The 21,728-nt window shown below is 32.5% G+C and overlaps 1 protein-coding gene across 1 annotated transcript in view; it reads left to right on the top strand.

The window, feature by feature from the left end:
• The window catches only part of LOC118186206 (ER degradation-enhancing alpha-mannosidase-like protein 1), a 49,087-nt gene that overhangs the window by 8,118 nt on the left and 19,241 nt on the right, over positions 1-21,728 (top strand). Inside the window, exons 2-7 of the mRNA XM_085824427.1 lie at positions 1,000-1,369; positions 9,420-9,492; positions 9,697-9,800; positions 12,870-13,041; positions 16,288-16,471; positions 18,075-18,166. Coding sequence (XP_085680553.1) covers positions 1,032-1,369; positions 9,420-9,492; positions 9,697-9,800; positions 12,870-13,041; positions 16,288-16,471; positions 18,075-18,166 — 963 coding nt within the window. The 5' untranslated portion in view covers positions 1,000-1,031. The remainder of the gene's footprint in view (positions 1-999; positions 1,370-9,419; positions 9,493-9,696; positions 9,801-12,869; positions 13,042-16,287; positions 16,472-18,074; positions 18,167-21,728) is intronic.

Here is a 21,728-nt window from a genome sequence, read left to right as displayed (position 1 = left end):
ACATGCGTAAAGCATACATTATGCATAGCCGAAATTAGAAAATTGCAACCAGAAAACTATTTGATTTGTATTCGTGATATTTATAATGATGAGGATTTAATCATATCAAAGACAAAGATTTAAATCATATCAAAAACGAAGTACATCGAAATGAAATACTACATTTAATAAGGAATTATAAGCCGAATAAAATAAAAACATCTGCCCTGAAGATAACGATAGTGTTGACGGATCAACTTCCAGTTCATTACGCGCTGCCACGTTCCCCCTCCCCCCACGCAGAGCAGCGTGAAATTGATAAACAGATTTCGGAACGGTTAGATAAACAAAGGATATGTCTTTATCCATTTTTTGGAGCAATTCCACTTTTTGTTTGATGGACATCGAAACATACTTTCGTTTTTGTAGATCCTTTGGGAGCTCCAGCATCGGAAATTCTATTTGACATAATCGAAAGTTCAAGCTTACTTTTATAAAATTGCTCTTACAGTCTGCAAAAAATAATAAGCTGGATCCAATTCGAAGATTAAGGGACAACGCAATCATCAACATTAACTGAAATAGACAATTAGATAATTTTAGCTTATACTGTACATTATACATTAAACGCGCAGCGAAAACGTATTCTGCGCTTGTGCACATGCAAATGCGCAGTCGTAAAGGTCTTACGCACACGCTTAAACGCCTATGCGCATGCGTCAAAACGGCGCATGCGCAGAAAGTTTTTAGCTTTGAGGTCCGGATTATGGGTGTCCGAATTAACGACTTTTGACTGTATATCCCTTTTTTCCATTATAGATGCAGAGGTATATTTTGTTTTATTTTTTCCATATAACGTTCTGAATATTTAACTTGATATCTAAAAAGAGAAGAAAAAAAAGTAATGTATTGTGATATATCACCTATACTATTAATATTTAAATATTGTTGAATTAAGAATTTTTTGTTAAGTCATTTAAAAAATGTGCATTAATTTTTTTTTTTTTTTTTAAATTTCAGATTTTACTTTATAAGCGGAATGATGGTTGATAATGGATATGCATATTTCATTTTGGATAATTCTTTTCTTCTCTTTGTTTCAACTTTGTGTTCTTACATCTCCTTATTCATGCAATCATGATACAAATGTTAACTACAAATCAAGATCACTAATTAAGAAAACTGTAGAAAATTACAGTATTTTCCTTCAAACACCTGAAAGATATACAAAAAAGTATGGAAGTTTTAATGAGAGCTTGCGTTTACAAATGAAAGAAGAAGCTCGTAAGATGTTCCAGTTTGGGTATGATAACTACTTAAAATATGCATTCCCAAAAGATGAGTTAAATCCTATATTTTGCACTGGAAGAGGACCAGATTATGAAAACCCGTAAGTTTATACTGATTTCTGAGTATGCAATATTGATCTGTACTTTTAAAGTATAAATAAACATGGAGAGTCCATTGTTAAAAATGTGCATTTATATTATTATTACTTTCGGTACTATTCGGTTTCGAGGGCCATAAAAAATCGCCAAACTATTGTTGGTGCCAGCGCTGCCAAAAATAATTGCGGCAACTCTAATGTAAGAAAGGAAGTATAATAAAATAACTAAGATTGATGTTTTAATTTAGATGAAAGTTTAATTTCATATAATACTTTTTTATTATTATAATTTATATGAAAAAGGCTAAACATGACTGAATGGAAGCATAAGAGTAAATAACTATTTCAGATCATTATTATAATTTATATAAAAATTGCTAAACATAATTGAATGGATGCCTGCATTGCTATTTCGCTACCGACTTATCGCTAAAGCATAATTTCATTTCGTTGGTTGTTCAAACATAATTTTCTATAATGAATGATCCTTTTCTTTTAAAATATTCAGAATCGGAATTCAGTAGTGCAGAATCGCTCACTTATTTGTTTGCCGCTTTTTACAAGGGTAAAAAAATTGAATTTTTGTTAATTTTCTTTTACTTTTTAAGCGAAAATAGGTCAACGTATACATAGATAAGGTTAAGGGTGTGCGCAGTGCCATTTTTGTACAATTCTATAAGATTTAAGTGAAAATAGGTTGATGGGCACATGGATACCGAGTATGTGCAATTCTTAAAAATGCGTCAAGCAGTGGGTGATACTGCACTTTACCCAAAACTCTATTGCCGACTTTTCGTCATGGGCAATTCCCAAATTGTTAAATCCAAAGGATATCAAAAAAGGATTTAAAAATTAAACTAGTATGTCAATGGCGTCTTAAGAAATATAGAACTATCTAAATTTACGCAATCTGAAATCAATGCATACGCTAGATGTGGCACGCTGTTAAATGGGTGCATTTGCTAGATTTGGCGCTTTTGCGCATACATTTTCACTGCAATTTTTTTACGGCCCTCAAAACTGAATAGTACCTTACTTTCTTATAATTATTGTTATTATTATTATTATTATTTTGTAATCTGCAAATCCACCACAGTGGCCATATCAAATTCAAAAGTGCAGTTGTGCAGTTGTGATCTCTTTTTCTTTTTTTTTCCTTTCTTTTCTTCTCCCCTTTTTTCTTTTCTTTATTTTCTCTCTCTCTCTCTCTCTTTTTTTTTTTTTTTTTAATTTTTTTTCACACTGTAAAACTTTAAATTGTAAAAATCACATGAAATGAATTGATTATATGTATATAAATTTTTATAACCAGAAAAATAATGAAAAATATTATATGTCCAAATAATAATAATAAAAAAAAATGATAACTTTAGGTCTTCTTTTTTGTTGAACTATTTTATTTTCAGAGTTTTTATCAAACTGCATGTAAGGTATTATTTTGTACATTATGATGATTAAATTGATATATTTTTTATTTCATTGCTCAGCATACATGTTATTTACAGTGGATGGACAAAAATATGGAAACACCTTGTGAAATGCATGTTTGAAAAGAAAGATTGATTTTAATGAAATATGTTGGTGGTGCTGGCGTTTTTGACTACTGACGCCACCTATACAACTTCGTAAATGTGCTAAACAGTTCAGTTGTTGTCGGAGTACTGTTATGTGAGGTTGTCATTGAATTATGTCAGAGTTAACAGACTTTGAACGTGGGCAAATTGTTGCAGCACGTATGGTAGGTGCTTCTGTAAGCAAGGTAGCCGAGGTGTTTAGTGTTTCAAGGTGCCGAGGTGTTTAGTGTTTAGTGTGTTGCATAAATTTAAGAGGTACTGTATCGAAGATTTATTCTGCATATTTGAAAAGTGGAAAAACATCATCTGCTAAATCACAGTGCGGACGAAAGTGTGTCCTGAGTGATCATGACAGATGATCATTAAGGGCAATTGTGACGAAAAATAAGAAGACCACAGCTGCAAAAGTTACTGCTGAAATGAATGTTGTGTTACCGAATCTTGTGAGTACCAAAACAATTAGAAGGGAGCTTCATAAACAGGGAATTGCTGGCCGTGCTGCAATTGAGAAGCCGCTCATCAGTGATGCTGATGCCCGTAACAGGAAAAGGTGGTGTTTAGGTCATAAAGCCTGGACTATAGAGCAGTGGAAGCGAGTAATATGGTCTGACGAGTTTTCTTTCACATTGTTTCCTACTTCTGGCCGAGTTTACGTCTGGAGAACGCCATCTCAAGCCTATAATACAGACTGCTTGTTGCCAAGAGTGAAACATGGCGGGGGTTCTGTTATGGTTTGGGCAGCCATATCATGGTTCTCTGCTAGCCCCATGATAACTGTGTCAGGGCACATGACTGCCAAGACTTATGTGAACATTTTGGCCGATCAAGTTCATCCCATGGTACAAACTTTGTTCCCCGATGGTGATGGTGTCTTCCAAGACGACAAAGCCCCTGTTCACACAGCTCACATTGTCCAGGACTGGTTTTCTGAGCATGAGGATGAGTTGTCCCATCTCTCCTGGCCACCACAGTCACCAGACCTGAATATTATCGAACCTTTGTGGTCTACATTGGAACGGAAAGTACGTTCTCGTTATCCACCGCCAACATGGTTATCTGAACTTGCCACCGTTTTGCAATAAGAATGGTATAATATTCCCTTGGCAAACAACATACAGGAACTGTATTTATCCATTCCAAGTAGACTGCAAGCTGTTTTGGATGCCAACGGGTTTCCTACACCATATTAAGCAAAGATAACTGAAAAATTAACCTTCACATCATGTGCACCAACTGGGTAACTACATATCCTCACCTGTATGACAAAGGGTTGAATGTCACCAAAAATTTAAACAAAAGTATTCAAATGCTCATAACTTCTTTTAAAAAAAAATTACACACAAGCTGTTTTATACAAATAATACAGTTAAAACCATTAAAATGGTTTTATATCAAAAAATTTCCTTTAGGTTTTTGGTCAATTTTTGCTACATTCATCATCCACTATCCCCAGTGTTTTTCATTATCCTAATAACCTAAATATGAAGAATTTAAAGATTAGTAATTTTTTAGTTCAAAATTATAGAATGTTCGGAAAAAAATCTGAAGGCTTTCAAATTTTATATTATGCCCAAAGAGGCATTTTTTTCATTTACATACACATACATGATTCAAGAGCCAAAGAGCATTTGGTATAATGCCCTTTTGTGTTACAAATATTTAAAAATAGCATCCAATAGACAGTTCTCGTGTGTTGGAGGTAAAGGTGTTTTATCCTGTACAATGTTGCCACTACTGGCTTTGAAATCATTGAGTTTGTTAATCAGAAATTTGTTAAAGTTTTATGAAATACAAAATAGATAACAAAACAATTCAAAATTTGGGCTTTCAGATGAAGGATTACATTATTCAAAATTTGATGGCTCTAGGTACTGTTTTTTTTTTCTCACAGTGCAAGAAACATACATACATTCATTGCAGATTCTTCATTATGTAATATCTTTAAATATAGTACAGGGCAATAATATTTGGTGGGAACAATTTGAAAGTGAGTCAGTGTTTTTAGTGATTTGACACAAAATGCCATTTTGAAACTTAATAGCCCTTCTGGGCTAGGATCCTTTTGGGTTAAAAAAAAAGTCAAACATATTCACAGAATTTATTATATCTGAATTGTGTACTTTTGGGAGTTTACTATAGTTGTGTAAGATAACATTAAGTGTACAGAAAGTTGGATGTGACCAAAAGTTAGTTTCACATTGCGTTTGACTGTATAATATATACACCATGTTTTCAAAAGTTCTTATGCAAACTTTATTTTCACAGACTTAAAATGAAAAATATTTGACAGCTGTATGACAAAAATTGCTAAAAATTGACTTCTTTATGATTGTGAGGGGTCAGTTAAAAAATGAGTCAGAATAATTTGAGGTTGATTTTCCCCCTTGTTTTAAGTATTATTCAGTAATATTCTTTTATAATTTTCTTGTGCCTTTAGCTTGTAATTTTTTCACGCATTTGATATATCAAAACAATTTTTATACAAGTAATAAATGCTAATTTATAATCAAATGTTAAGAATATGTCAATAATATTCTCATCAGGTTTTATTGTTTTAGAATCATAATCTAATACACTACTCAACATTGAAAATGCAACACCAAGAAGGAGTAGTCAGAAAGTGATGAAATTTGGAAAAAAGACAGAGACAGCAAGTAGCAATAAGTGATCTTTATTTCAAAATGATAGTCAGAATACAGAGTGAGAACGGTGTCGGCTCAGTAGGATGTAGGACCACCGCGGACAGCGATGTTCGAAGAAACACATCTAGGCTTAGAGTCAATAAAAGTGCGGATGGTGCCCTGAAGGATGGCTCTCCATTCCCTTTCAACCATTTGCCACATTTCGTCTTCTGAACTAGGCAGGGGCAGAGTCCCCAAACGGTGTCCAATCGCATCCCACACATCTTCGATTGGTGACAGGTCAGGAGAGTACGGCGGCCAGGGAAGCATCTGTATACCTTGCAGAGCATGTTGGCAGATGCGAGTACTGTGTTGTCAGGCGTTATCCTGCTGAAAAATTGCATTAGACAGTCCCTGAAGGTAGCCACCGGCCGCAGGTACATTATCCAAGTATCGTTGGGCCGTCATAGTGCCCTGAATTCGAACAAAAGGTGACCTGGAATCGTAGGCAATAGCGCCTCAAACCATTATGCCACGTTGTCGCGTGGTGGGCGTTCCGCAGTTACTGCCGGATTAGATCTGTCTCCATGTCGACGCCACACACGTATGCGGCGACTGTCACTGAATAAACAGAAGCGTGACTCATCTGAGAACAGGACGTTTCGCCATTCTATCATCCATATAGCTCCAGTCCGGCACCATTCTAAACATTGCGTCTATGCTGTGGGGTCAATGGCAGTCTTCTTAACGGATGCCGTGAGTGCAGGCCATGTTCAACCAATCGACGGGAAATGGTTCTGGTCGACACGGGAACATCCAGAGTATCTTGCACATGCTGCAGAATCGCTGTACAAGTGACTTGCGGGACCACCACAGCTGCTTGTCGGCGGATGTGCCGATCCACGCGTGCTGACGTCACTCTGGCTGCGCCTGCACCCCTCCTTCTTCCCACATTTCCTTGTTCCAACCATGTTAGCCATAGCCGATGCACCATGCTCTCATCTGTGTGGGTATCAGCTGCGATTTGACGTAAGGACCAACCCGCCCTTCCCAGTCCGATTACCATATGGAGATTTCCGGTTATGTTTTTACCGGCAATCCTCGAATTCCATATCACAGATTATGTTCTTACTGCATTAATATAAATATTAACAAGACATAGTGCACAATAAAAATTAAGCTTTATTTAGGAACATCGCGCATACTCCCCGACAGCCTGCCTGTTTCGGTCTGCTCGCTACTCGTAAGAAATTTCTCCTCTAGGGTTCACACTTATCGGAGGGCGCAAGGCGCGCTCCTTATCGCCATCACCACAGAGTTTCCCCCCAGTTCCTTTAATGGCTATTCAAAGGAACGACATAGGTTATGAAATTATCTCAGAGTATCCGTGCTGTCGGGTATTTTTTTTTATGATTACAAAATTAGAATATAAAATTAGAAAAGATCAAAATGCAATTCAATATATAACAAGGTATTGACACATATAATAAACATGAAATAATAGAAGAATTAGCAGCGAAAAGTGTTTGTTGGGACGAATTCCGTTTTTGAGAATTATTTGCTGGAAGTAAGGACACGTCAGAGCCGGTATCGACCAAGAATGAAAGGTTTGTTCTACGGTCACGAACGAACAGGCGACGTGAAACTTGAGGCAAAGAATAAGTCGCCTCTATTCTTTGCTGGTTTCGTTTCCCTGCCATGAACAAGGTTTTGTACATTTGTCATCTCTACACTTTTTCCCAAAACGTCTATGATACCAGCAAACAGAATAATCTCTCCTTTTGGAATTGCTTCTTTCCTTATTGCGATCTCCGCGATTTGGCGAGCGACCACGAGAAAGAGAAATGCGATCAATACGTTTGTTTAATTTTTCTATTTGTTTAAATAATTTATCCTCAAGAGACTGATCGACTGTGCGAGAAACGGCACAAGTCCCTGGGGTTGGATTTACTTCTAAATTCTGTCGGCAATTTCTGCTGCTTTATCTACAGTTAAATTGGAAACCGCTGCCAAAATAGACTGAACAGTCGAAGGCAAACGTTGAAGGAATAATTCTAACATTAAGTTATCAGGAACATTTAAAGATTCTGCTCGACGTTTCATATGTCTAAGCAAATCGGAAGGTTTTCGAGAACCTAATTCCTCTCCAGCTAATAATTGGCGAATTTCTTGCTGAGAAGATTCTCCTGAACGATTTATTAACTCAGTTTTGAGCTTTGTATATGGATCAATAGGGTCTGGTTTCATAAGTAAATCCCGTACTATTGATGCAATATCTGGAGGAAGATGAGCAACTACATAATTATATTTAGAAATGGATTCTGTGATAGGTTTGGGGGTGGCAAGAGCAAAGGTACTTTCACACATAATAAACCATAAAGATGGGTCTGATCGGTTATAAACCGGAATTTGGACGGCATAATCATAAGACATTGTGCAAGGTTTTTAAGCCAAAATAAAAGCAAAAATTTAACTAAAGAAAATTAAATTAAATGATAAGTAGAAAACGTAATTATAAAATGATCTATAATTACTACTCATCTGTGATTCGGAGGATGAAAACCGATGTAATCCATTACTTCTGGTTTGGAGATCTTGAGTGATGGCTTGTAGTCAAAACCGAAAGTGCTTGAGAACTGTTCATACGATTTAACACAGTCCGGGTTACCATTATGGAGATTTCCGGTTATGTTTTTACCGGCAATCCTCGAATTCCATATCACAGATTATGTTCTTACTGCATTAATATAAATATTAACAAGACATAGTGCACAATAAAAATTAAGCTTTATTTAGGAACATCGCGCATACTCCCCGACAGCCTGCCTGTTTCGCTCTGCTCGCTACTCGTAAGAAATTTCTCCTCTAGGGTTGCCACACTTATCGGAGGGCGCAAGGCGCACTCCTTATCGCCATCACCACAACCATACCCTTCGTAAAATCGTCTATCTGCTGGAATTGTCTTCGTTGACGGCTGCCTGGCATTCTTTCCTATTACACGAATCCTCCGGGACAAAAACCAACTTTCTTCGATAATTCATCTGGTAGAAATAACAACACGAATATTGCCCATTCTGCATGTTCCTTCCCTTATATCTTACTTCACGTGCATCAGAGAATTGTGCATTTCATGCCATTCGCATAACTCAGTGACATGCGTCTACTCTAAAATTTGCATAAATTTCTGACCACTCCTTGGTGTTGCATTTTCAATGTCGAGAAGTGTAATTGTACAAAAAATTAATTAAACTGGGAATATTTTTCATTTTTAATTTATAGAAATATTATAAGTTGGCTCTTTGCCGGTACTGAATGCAGAAAACTGATGCTGTTTTCTCGACTGAATGCTATGAATTTCTGTGAATAAAATCTCCCCCCTCCCCCCAAAAGAAATAGATTGATCCATATTTCTTACTACAGTTTCCATAGCAATACTTGTAACTTAATCTGTTAGTAACAGAAATTATTGTCTAAATTTGCTTGTCATTTTTAGTTATGTGCAAATACAAAGTTACTTCTCAGTTTGTGTACAATCTCTGAACATGGTTTCGAATGTCAAAATTAAATATCTCAGTCAGTTTTTCTTATACCGGGATCAAATGTTTTATGTCTTTTTTATTTTATTTTTGTTTTGGAATGAGTATAAATTCTAACTATGTCTAAGATTAGTAGTTGCAAAAAATGAAAACAGTAAAAGCACTTCTATGGGCATAGTACTTATATAATTATTTATTTTGGGAATTTTAGTTCCGTAATTTAAGTGTATTGGGAAAAAAATGAAAATTCTCTTTTGAACTCTCTTTTGAAAAGGAAATATTTTGATAATAATTGTATTTAATAATAATAATGTATTTTTAGGTCCAATATAAATATTAATGATGTTCTGGGCGATTATTCCTTGACACTTATTGATGCCTTAGATACTCTTGCTGTGAGTACTTTTATTTGCACTTCATAGACCTTAAGCAGTTTAAGTTTTAATAATGATAATAGTAACTGTGATTTATTAATTAATTTATAATCTTAACACTATTCCTCTTTTTAATTTTATTTGCTTATTTTTTAATAATAAATTTGAATTTGTGTTTTTTATTTACTTTTTCTCTTAATATATTATTATTATTATTATTTTAAGGTAATGGGAAATACAACTGAATTCAAAAAGGCAGTTAAACTCATAATTGAGCATGTGTCTTTCGATACAGATAATATAGTTCAAGTATTTGAAGCAAACATTAGGTATGTATAGATCTGTAAAAACATCTTTCTCATTATTAATAAAGCCAGTTAAAGTATTCTGGCAGGAACTGAGCTGTTTATTTATAAAAATCTTTATATATATATGTGTGTGTGTGTGTGTAAAATATAAAATATAAAACAAAATTATTAAACTTAATTGGAACCAATTGTCAATTGATCATTAAATTCATAATTTTTAATTAAACACATCTCCTTCTTCGAGGATATGCTTTGTACCATTTTGCATCACTTTGCTCTGCCAAGGAGTGTCATAGCTGTTTGCTAAGCTTCTTTCTGTATTATCTAAAATGTAAGCAATGTATATAGAAAGTGCAGGGCATGTTTAGCATCTCTGGTGTTGTACCAAATTAAAATGTATCTCTGAAGAATTTTGAATAGAATTTAGGATACACTTTGCACCATTTTTCATCCTGGGCAAATGCTGAGGATTAAAGCAAATTCTTTTCAAGTTTATAAATACGACTACAATTTGCCTGCTTGCTTTGCAAAGGAAAATCATGGCCCTTCGTAAAGCTTCTTTATTACCTAAAATGTATGCTGTGTCTATAGAAAGTATGGGGTGCATTTAGTATCCCAACTGTTGTACTAAATTAAGCAAAAACGAATTAAAAAAATCTGAAGAATTTTTCTGTTTAGAATAAAAATATTTTAACCAGCAAGCCAGTTCTGATTTTCACTCCAGTCGGATATATGCAACAGTTTTTTCATGCATGTCTAAAAAGTGATTGGTTTGATCCTTTATATTCAGACCTCTGTCAAATTTTATCAACATATTACGACTGTGAAAGTCTAAAATATCAAACATACATACATATATATAAACACACACATACACACTGAAATCTCTTGTAATGGCTGCGTTCGGAAGATGACCACCTCATAAAGTGATAATTATTTTTTAGAATTTAAACAAATATCTGTAAAATGTTCATTTTTTTTTAAGTATATCACCACTGCAGCTGACAGTATTTCTGAGAACATAATTACATATTGATGCTAAACATTGCCAAGTTTTATTATATATACGTATATATGAATGTGTATGATGATTAATGTAGAGTAGATGAATGTATCATGCGCCAAATATTTCTGCTTACTGTTGTCATGTTTTGCAATTCAAATAAATGTGGTTTTTATTAGTTTTACATTCTAAAATGGAATAAAAAAAATTGGATGGATAATTTTTAATAGCACTTTATAACTGTTTAAAATCTGCAATTGGGTTTTGCAGGATTAAATTATATGTAATTAAAACATTTTATCTATTTCGTTTTTTCCCCCCCTTGAGAGGAAAATTTGATATGTAACAAGAGTTTCATTAGATTCTCAGTTACTCTGCAAAAAAATTACTAGTCATAGTATCTAGCAGGAGATTAATTTTGTAAATGTGAAGAGGGGAGTTAATTCAAAAAAGGGAATACTTTTTTTATGTCAGGTTTGAAAATAAGAATAATTTTTTGCTTTAACATATTAGAAGTCACTGAAATTGAAAGCAGTTCATCAAACTATCTCTCTACTTCCATTGTACATTGAGTTATTAATCCACTCCATTGAAATTAAATTTATTGCCTAGTATATACTATCGGTACTTTCTGATTATCTGCACCCCTATTGAAAAGTTACAAAAGAGTATTCTGAGATAATGCAATACATCACGAAAACAGTTCTGTATCAAACCATCACGTTGCTAGAAGGTATTTATATGACAATCCAGATATGTGTGTAGCATATGCCTGTTTAAGTGTATGTGAATGTGTATTTTCAAAATTCAGTTATCATTTCTCTGATTGTTCCTTTTTGCATTGAGTATATTTGTTTTCCTTGTAATGAATCACAGTGGGACTTTGGAGTTTGCTGGCTGATGGAAGCATGGCATTTTGTCCAACAGAATGTAAAAATTCAGTGTATGAAGTTATATTTCTTAAATGATCAAATTTTTTGGTAATGGAATGCAAAAAACTTTAAAAAAAAAAAAAAAAAAAAAAAAAAAAACTTAGAATGCAGGTCAGAAATTTTTTTGAAGATAGTTGTATTTTGTTTATAACAGCAGTTTGTTTTATTTATTGTTAGCTGGCATCCAGTGCTGAAATTTTGTATGATGCTGAATTCGTGTTATTCTGATTCTTTTTTTAAACAACAAAAACAAATCATTATACTCAGAGATTTTCTATGATTTCAGCAGTGCAAAAAATTACTGAAATATTTTTTAAAAAAAGTAATCAATTTCATTTATTAGTGATGCTTCTTGCTTTTTAAATATTATTGATTGGGTACTTACATATTAACACAACCACCTTGGTGCAGTTTGGCGATTTTTTACAGAAGAAAAAGGGTGATTCGGTGAGCTTTAGAATTGCAGCTTATAATGGCTATTGTTACCTAAAGAACTGTTATGTGCATGGTTGCCAGAGTTTGGCGACTTCTGAAAATTTTGTGACTTCTACTAAGGTGGTTGCGATAATAGGCAAGTACCTTTTGCTGATTGATCTTTTATGGAATTTTTAGTGCAACACCATTTTGAAAATAGCTCTTGCCTTCACCACATTAGTTTGGTGAGAAATTAGTTTCCAGTGAATTCGCAGATGCCCCAGTGAAAAAATCCACTGAGTTACAAAGTTGGCAAGCAGTTTGTGATTTCCCGATAGGGTCACCTATAATCACAAAGGACCATGCTATGTAATTGTCCCTACATTGGCACCAATAATAATAAATGTAACATTTTTTAGAGTTACATTTGCATTAGTTAGACTAATTTAAGATATCTACCAGTTTGCCTGAAAGTAACTGAATAACATCAGCCTATGTAATAGTTTCAAAAGAAAAATTACAGATAATACAAGAAGAGATGGCATTACATTATCAATTTCAAATCATATTTATGCTATAGTATAGGCATGATATTAAAATATGGGTACCTTAATGCGAAATTAGTTTGTAATTTATTGTGCCATATATTTCATTATAGGTGTTCTCTTTCTTATTATCTAATTTTTCCTTATGTTTATAGTAATGATTTTAAAATTGTAATGCATTAAATTTTTTTAAAAGAATTTTGGGCTCCCTATTATCAGCTCATCTTCTAATTAATGATGCCAAACAGCCTTTTGGAAATTTGGTGCCTGAGGATTATAATAACGAACTACTTCACTTGGCTCATGAACTGGCAAGCCGTTTGTTACCAGCGTTTGAAAATACTAAAACTGGACTTCCATATCCCAGGGTACTTATTTATTAACCATTTCTTTTACACTGAAGTTATCAATTTACATCTAGTATCCTGAATAACTAATATGTTGTTCATAAGTGTTTTCCATCTTTATTTTTTATAAATCTTACCTCATCTTTGAAGTTGTGTATATATATTTTGTTTAAATCTTTTTAAAGTTTTTGTTTGAAAAAATAACACTTTTATTTATAAAGTAAACTTTGATGTACTGCAGTGCTGTAAGTGAAAGATGTTCAACACTATTGGCAGTGTAATTTTTTAGTGGTATGTGACCTTCAGAGAATATTCAGACTTCATTTTAGTGTTGAATGAATACTTGTAGTAAGTGATACTGATTATTCAAACTTTCTAAACTTTCTAAAAAACATATGCTTACTGTTGCAGTTACATATTACATAGTAGCATTCTGGTAACTCCATGCTAACTTTTAGTCTTTGTATTTCTTAGTTTGGTACTTCTTTGTTATAATGGCCTCAACCTTGATGATTTTAGATTTGTGCCGAGATCTCAACTGTAATTTTGCCAAGCGGTTAGAGTTGACTGAAGGGAACCTCTTGTTTTATCGCAAAGTTGTTGTTTCATTTATCACCTACTTGTTTCGTTTATTGCGAAGTTGTTGTTTCATTTATGGTCATCTGAGTAGTTGAATGTTCTGTAAGTATACTTTTACCTAGAATTGGATGCTCTTTTGACTTTTTAAGTGAAAATAGGTCGACATGTACATGAATAAAGTCAAAGGAGTGCACAGTGTCTAGTTTATGCAATTCTGTGATTTTTTTTTTAAGTGAAAATAGATCAGTGTGTACATAGATACCGAGTTTGACTTATCTTGTCTTTGTGTAGCAGCGATTTTTGGTGCTAAAATTGCCGCTATACAAAGCCGAAATAACAAGTCAAAGAATTCCACAAACTAGGTATCCATGTACTGTCAAAAATCGCCAATTTTCCCATAAATATACTTTTACCTCGCCAAGCTTGTGAAGTGCAAATATAAAAATAAACAACATAATGTGTAATAATAACAATAATACTCACATGTCATTTCCTAAGAATATTAAAAATCCTTATCCTGTATCCTTATTATTATTATTTTATTGCATGCAGTTGCTCCAGTTAACTGCAGCATTTCACAAATATTAAGCAGTTTGGCACACCATTTCATGGAGGTCAACTCCTCTGCTCGAGAATATGTAAATCTAATAACAGTGACAAAAGATATTCTGCAACCACTGAATTAATTTTCAACATGGAGACCCTATTTTTTGTAATTTTTAACATAGCACCAACAAATGGTTTCATCGCTAACGTAAAGTTTCACGTTGCAGCCATTTTCGCATACTCATTTGTGAAGTAAAAGACCTCTTTCTTAAAAAAATGATATGGCATCCACCTCATTACTTGGTATATTAAAGATTGATAACATCATATTAGCAAAAAAAGCAATTGATATATTTTTAAATAAATAGTGCAAATTTGAAAATCTCATGAAAATATATAAGAACACATGGTGAAAGCAAAAATGCAACACAGTGTTAGTATACGATTATGTGGCGAAGTAAAAGAACACACAGCCCATGCTAATATACGATCACATGGTAAGGTGTAAGAACATGCAGCCAGATTTTGGTGAGATATCTTGTTGATTGGAGATTCAATCTTGTGGGCCACTCTAATAAAGAAGTACCTTTAGTTTCCTTATTTTTATTACATTTTCTTTCAGTTTCCCAGTTATTGTTGTTGGCGGTTTGCCAAATAATGAATGGAAGTTGTCTGGGACAAAAAGAAAAAAAAAAAAAAATTGATGGGACCAAGTGCATTGTTAAAACTGATAAGAATGTCTTTACTGTAGAGAAAAATTAGCTATTCCGCTGATGATTTATTCAAAGCTTGTTAATGCTGCCAAAACTTGATAATGCTATTAGTTAATGTGTAGGTTGCTGTACTGTGTTATGCAAGGGCAAAACTTATAATCAATCTTAGTACTTTTCAGTTTTTCTGTATGGCACCATATGTAAATGCTGATGTGGAATCTAGCTAGAGATAGGAATGGCTACCTTAATGATATACTGTATAGCTTCATGAAAAGTGTGGCAGTTTTATAAAATCTAATATAAATACAAATAAAGAATGCATATAATTATTCCATTCAACAGTTGTAATAAATACATACAAATTTTCCAGTCCTATTTGCAGTTGATATAATTTTGCTAATTTGAGCTCTTACACCACAATGAATAAACTGCAGCTATCCGAAAAGAAATGTGCAAATCTTTGAACCAGTATCCCCGATATAAACTTTGTCTCAGGGCATGATCATTTTGTTCAGCCCTATTTTAGTGCTTTGGCAGAAGTAAAATGCAGTTTCATTTAGCATCTTTTCAAACAAACAAACTTTCAGAATCGAAGATAATTTTATCTTGAAAGAATTTTGACTGTTTGTCTAAAAAAAATCATCACTTCATCAAAAAAGCAGTTGAAGATCTTGAAGGGAAAATTATGTGATTTGGGTTCATTGCATAGATATTAATGAAATAAGCATGTTACCACATTTGGCACTTTGGCATACAAATTGCAGCTGGTATCCCACTAACTGAAAATATCTCAATCACTGTACTTTTCTTTTTTGGCAAAAAATTATTTTATTTTGTTACCATAAATTTGATGTGTATGGCATTTTTAATAATTGTGTTTTGGTTACTGTTAATTATAATGCTATTGCTGGAGTAGAAGATTCTTAATTTACCTTACAAATTATAAGATTAGAATGAATTTAGTGTGAAAACTAATTAGTTAGCCAACAGTAATTGTGTATAACAACAAACAGTGCGTATACTTAATTTTTTACCTTTGATTAATTTCTAATAATTATCTGATTAGTATAGTAGACAATGAAACAATTGATTTTTGTAGTTACTTTCACCTTAATACCATGTGTTATGCACCTAACTGCAGATGATAGTTTTGATTAAATATAATTTTCATATGAAATATATAACAGTGTTTAATATTAATTTAGAAGTCAGCCAACAAAAATCAGCGTTATATTTACAAATTTTCCAGGACTTGCTTCAATGGTTTTACTACTGAACCATCTTCCTCAACTGCCAAAGTGCAAATATGAACGAGAATGCTGAATATAACACTGATTTTTGTTGGTTGACATCTAAATTAATCATTGTTTGGCATGTTAGTTTAATATTATTATTAATTTAGCATAATGAAACTAAATATTTGTTTTAGGTTAATCTTCGGCATGGTGTGCCAGAGGGAGTTTCAACGCATACTTGTACTGCTGGAGCTGGTTCTATGCTTTTAGAGTTTGGAATGCTCAGCCGACTTCTTCAAGATCCAGTATATGAAGGTGTTGCTAGGCGAGCTGTGAGGGCACTTTGGAAGTTAAGGTCTAAAACTACTGGACTGTTAGGTATAAAATACATTTATCTGAGGGAGACAACATGTTTTTTTTTGTTTATGTGTGTTTTCATGCTTCTAAAGGCTGAATATTTACCAAGAATGATTTAACTGAACTGAATGATTGATTTTTGTTTTATTCAACTTATTCACTAAATTTAAAAACATTTGTGAACATATCAGAAACTTTTTATAGCAGTCCAATTAGCATTATGTGTTAAAAAAAACATGACATTTCAGTACTTTGCAATTAAAAAAATACTGTTTAAAAAAGAGAGAAAAGTAAGAAAATTACATTTTGAGGAGTAAAAATCTGGATAATTATGTAAATATTTTTATTGATAAGGGGCAATTTTACCCAGAAGGGCTATTAATTTCGTTTTTGCATTTTTCGTTAAAAACTTAAAATGCATTGAATTATTCTTCAAATTGTTGCTGCCAGATATTATTGCCCTTGTTATATTTAAAGAAATTAAATCATGAAGAATCTGTATAAATGTATGTATGGTTCTCGCATTGTGATAAAACAATGATACCTAGAGCCATCAAATTTTGAATAATGTAATTCTCAACTCGAATATGGGCATCTGGAAGCCCAAATTGTTTTATTACCTATTTCATAGTTTGTAAATCTTTAACAAATGTTTGATTAACAAACTCAACAATTTCAGTACAAGCAATGACAACACTAACCGAAAAAAGAAATCATTTTTATCTCCAGCATACAAAACTCTGTATCAGAAATTCGTAAGATGTACTCATTTTAAATTATTTTGTGATATTACTGTTGAATGGAATTTTATGGTTTAAGTGTGAAGAACATGATATTTAATAAATAAAGGTAACACACAAAACATAAAAAAAATATCAAATCTGAAAGCTTTCAATTTTTTTTTCTAATATGCACTAATTTTAATATTACTCGTACTATTTTTTCTTATATAACTCTATTCAATGTTTGATTTTTTTTTTTGAGAAGGGAGGCAATTTTTTAGATTCTAGATTATTTTTTTGTTTTGTTCATTACGGCAAAGTCTCAAGAGCTATCTGCCTAAGGGAAGGGATGCCTTTGTGGAGAACTTTCTATGGGAAACTGGCTTGTATACACTTTACACATGGGGAAAACTATAAAAATGCCCATACAGCCAGCCTGTTCACGGGATTTGAACCTCGGACCAAACCACCAATGTTCAGCGACTTTACAACTCTGTCGCTGGTGGGTCAGATTATTTTTTTAAATTGGAATCAAAATTAATTTTTTTGAAATTGGAATCATATTGGTAAATTCTACCAGCCTAGAAACAGATACCAGCCTAGTTATTTATAATGTGTAAATTAAATTTTTATATTAAATACATTAACATTATAGTGGGTGTTACAATGCACTCATATTTGAAATATCTGTGTTTTTGAGGTGCATTGTTTATTTATCATTTTGTTTTGTGTAATATTCCTTTTTTAAAATAACATTTAAGTGTCACTGATCTAAAGTGCTGAAGTAATTGTGGGGCAGAATATTACATAAATTGTGAAATTATTTATTAATGCACTAATTTATTTCACTTAAGAAAAGTGTTAAATAGTAAATATATTGAAATAACTTTTATTTCAACTAGGTAATGTGGTTGATGTTCAATCTGGTGAATGGATAGGACAGATGAGTGGTGTTGGAGCTGGTTTAGACTCATTTTTTGAATATTTGCTAAAGGTAATCTTTTTAATAAATTTAAAGAGCTCTGTTTTTAAGGAAATCGAAAAATTTCTAAATATAAAATTAGCATTATGGAAAAAATAACTTTTTTTTAATAACTTGCTAAATATTACTGCTCCTAAAGGATTTATAGCAATTTTCGAAGTAAATTTCTGAAAATATTTTCTTTTATATTTTAAATGTGTGAAGGCTGATTTTCTTTAATAAAATAGTCTAGGATTTGAATTATTTTTTCATAAAATAGTAAGTGTAAAAATTCGTTAATTTTTTTCATTGCTGTATTTTTTCAGCATGTGTGCAATATTGTACAAGTTTTAAATGCATATAATATTTACAGAATTATTTTAATTAAGTGTACATTTGTTTTTAATTAAAACAAATTGTTTTAAGCTTGTAAAATTTGCCTGAGAATATTATATGCAGCTCAATTTTTTCCAAATCCTATGTGTCTTGGAAAGTTACTGCCTTTAATAGTTGCATATTTCTACCTTAAAATTTAGATCAGTATTTTATGTGAATATGTGAAGATAACAATAAACCCTCTCTGTTTCCGTATGGAGACTGATAATTTAAGACCATGATTAGATTGAACTATATACAATAATTTAGAAACTTCTATTTATGATTGACTTGTTAAGTAACTTTCAAATGTACCACCTACTAGTAGTTTTGATTTCAGATTATGTTTATAATTAGTAGGCTAGATTGCTTTAGAGTTTCTCTTGTTCTAATCAAATTAGTGACAAGATAGCTCCAACATAGCACACACCTCCCAAGCTGGCAACTAATTTTTTGCTAATATGCAAAAAATTAACAAGTTATTAAATTTTCTTTCTTTATTTTTCTTAAAATTTCTTCTTTGCTTTTCTTTTAACATTAAATTTTCTTTCCACTGATGGAGGGGCAATTAGCATATTGGCCTTGTAGCCCTGCTGACAGAATTAGCTTAGCTACAAATGTTAAAGGAGGAAAGGATACTTAGGCCTGTGTTTGAAAGAGGGGCAAGTAAATGTTTTGTTTCAGTCCTTTTCAAAAGTCAAAGTCTTTGGTGTGTTATGTGCAAGATGAATGCTGAGAGGTGCAGAGAAGAGTGCTGGACGAGTCAGTGGCTCAGGGATGGAAAAAAGGTGCAATGTGGATGAAGAGAATAATTTCAGTTTCCATATGTACAGTGCTGGAGAAGGATAGATATAATTTAAAAACTGTTAATGGGCTTTCACAACATGAACTATAAATGAGTTCTCTAGATAATTACAATGCAAATAAAGGTATGACTGAGTTACATGGATATACTTTGTGCAATCAGCTGTATAATACATTGAGTGTGACAGTAAACATTTCACAGAGTTACTGATGCAAAAAGATAAAATAATACATTAGGTAAGGAATTAAACAAGCTAATACATGAAAACCAACAACCATTTTCAAAATGGTAGTGCATTAAGAATTCCATAAAAAAGCAATTAGTCATTAAAATTGAAAAGCAGAAAACATCTGTAATAAAACACGTACCTTTTAAAGAATCCTTGTATATATATACAGGGAGAGAACGGAACAAAGAATTTCTTTGTTCTGTTCTCTCCCTGTACACAGCTCTATTTGTTTAAAAAATTCAGAGAATTGAACAAATTTGACACTGCTAATTCTAAACTTTGCTTGCAGTTTTTCATATTGCACTTTAATAAAATTCTTCTATTTAAGAAGATCATGGAATGTGGAATTTTGCATTCTGTATTCTTGGGCAAAAAGCCAGATTTCTGAAGAAATGCATTCCCCGCCCCTTTTTTTTTTTTCATCAGCTGGCAAACTCCATGGCCCCGTAAATGACTCATTAAAGGGGGAAAAAATGCACTCAATGCAAAAACAAACATTAATCAGAAAAATGATCATCAAATTTGGAGAACTGTGTGCATGCACATACCTAGGTTTGTCACATAAATATATTTTGGTGATGCTCTCCATTGCCGCCTACCTATTTTGGTGCCATAAGCATTGCCTCATACATACTTTTTTGTTGGGAGGGTCTGGATAATTAGAAAGAATATGTAATTTTAGTTTGAAAAAAATGGTGTTATTGTAAATATCATTTATTGCTTATAGAAAGTTTCCAAAAATTTTGGCAGAACTGTTCTTATTGTTAGTAAACAATTTCCTGAAATTAAATTTTTACTAGCATCTGTAGGACGCACTTCTTACAATGAAGCATAAAATCATCACCACTGCCATTATAATATAACTTAAGAAGTTCAGAGGTGTATACAGTTATGAAAGGAAGTACTTGAATAAACAGAACGTAACAGAACTGAATTTTATATTCTGTCTAACAATTGTTTTATGCATAATTTTCAATTTAAAAATTGCATATTAGGGTATGCCTTTTTTTAAATTAGGTTTGTTATGGATATTAGAAACGGGTTTGTAATAGATAAAAATGCATTCATTAATCAGTCTAGATATGATGTGTTCATTTTAAGGGTCATAAAGTATATTTTGAGAGAGAAGATAATTTTCTGATATGTACTTCAGATAAAAATGTAATTCAAACAGAGATAATAAAAAAAAGGTTAAAATTTCTGATGAATTCAATATTCTAGTCCACAGTATTTTGCTTGAATTAACTGATATAAATATATGAATTTAATTTTGAAATAATTGTCTTGTTTTGGGACAGTTAAGAAAGTACTGTAGAGTCGCACAAACTTGTCATTCCATGTGACTCAATAACCACCTTTTTTTTTTTTTAAATCGCTAAAATCTGCTGTTCAATCAGAACATTATTTATGAAATAATGTGAAGGTTTATTAATATCTGGACTGTAATAATTTCTAACATTGCCTGTACATTGCGAATGGTATATTTTAATTATTGTATTATTGTAATTATATTACATATTTATGCATATGAATGTCCGTATATTTTCCTGCTCTGTTGAAAGCTTTGTTGTGGTATTCTCATTTTGCAGTTTTTGTTTCTTTCCCTATGTGAGAATGTTTTGTGGAACCTCCATAATGAATTTAGTGACAGGTTTTTGTTCCTTTGTGGAAATTCCAATATATCTCCTTCTTTCTGTCAGTAACAAAATGGCTATTACCACTCATATCCCCCCTTTTTATTGGTAGCTGCTTAAAGATTATAGCAGCAATCTGCTGTAAGCTAAACTTTCAATTCATTTTGGGTAGTTTTTTTTCATTTTCTAACCTGTCCTTTGAGTGTTGCATTGTGTTGTCCATGAAAAAGTTGGACCAAAAAAAAAAAAAAAAAAACACAATTTAACAGGATAATGGAAATGAAATTATGTGCCTTAAGAGAAAGAAAACAGAGAAATATATTAATGAAATAGCTTTTGATTTAGGTATTTGACGGAATATTATGAGGTGTGAAATAACCATCACTTCTACTCTAAAAAGTAACATTTACAGTAATCTGATATCCTCTTAGTCTACATTAAGATAAGTTTGTGAGAGTCTACTGTATGCTATCATTTTTAGAATGAAAAAGTAGTGGGAAATGCTAAACTGCAAGGAGGACATTAAAGATAAAATCGGCATGCCTTTTAACA

This window comes from Stegodyphus dumicola, chromosome 9 (assembly GCF_044657685.1).
Source record: "Stegodyphus dumicola isolate Sdum_Otavi_A_Nest chromosome 9, ASM4465768v1".
Lineage (NCBI taxonomy): Eukaryota > Metazoa > Arthropoda > Arachnida > Araneae > Eresidae > Stegodyphus > Stegodyphus dumicola.
Note: the sequence above shows the minus strand (reverse complement) of the source record. Positions and strands in the feature narration are given on the sequence as shown.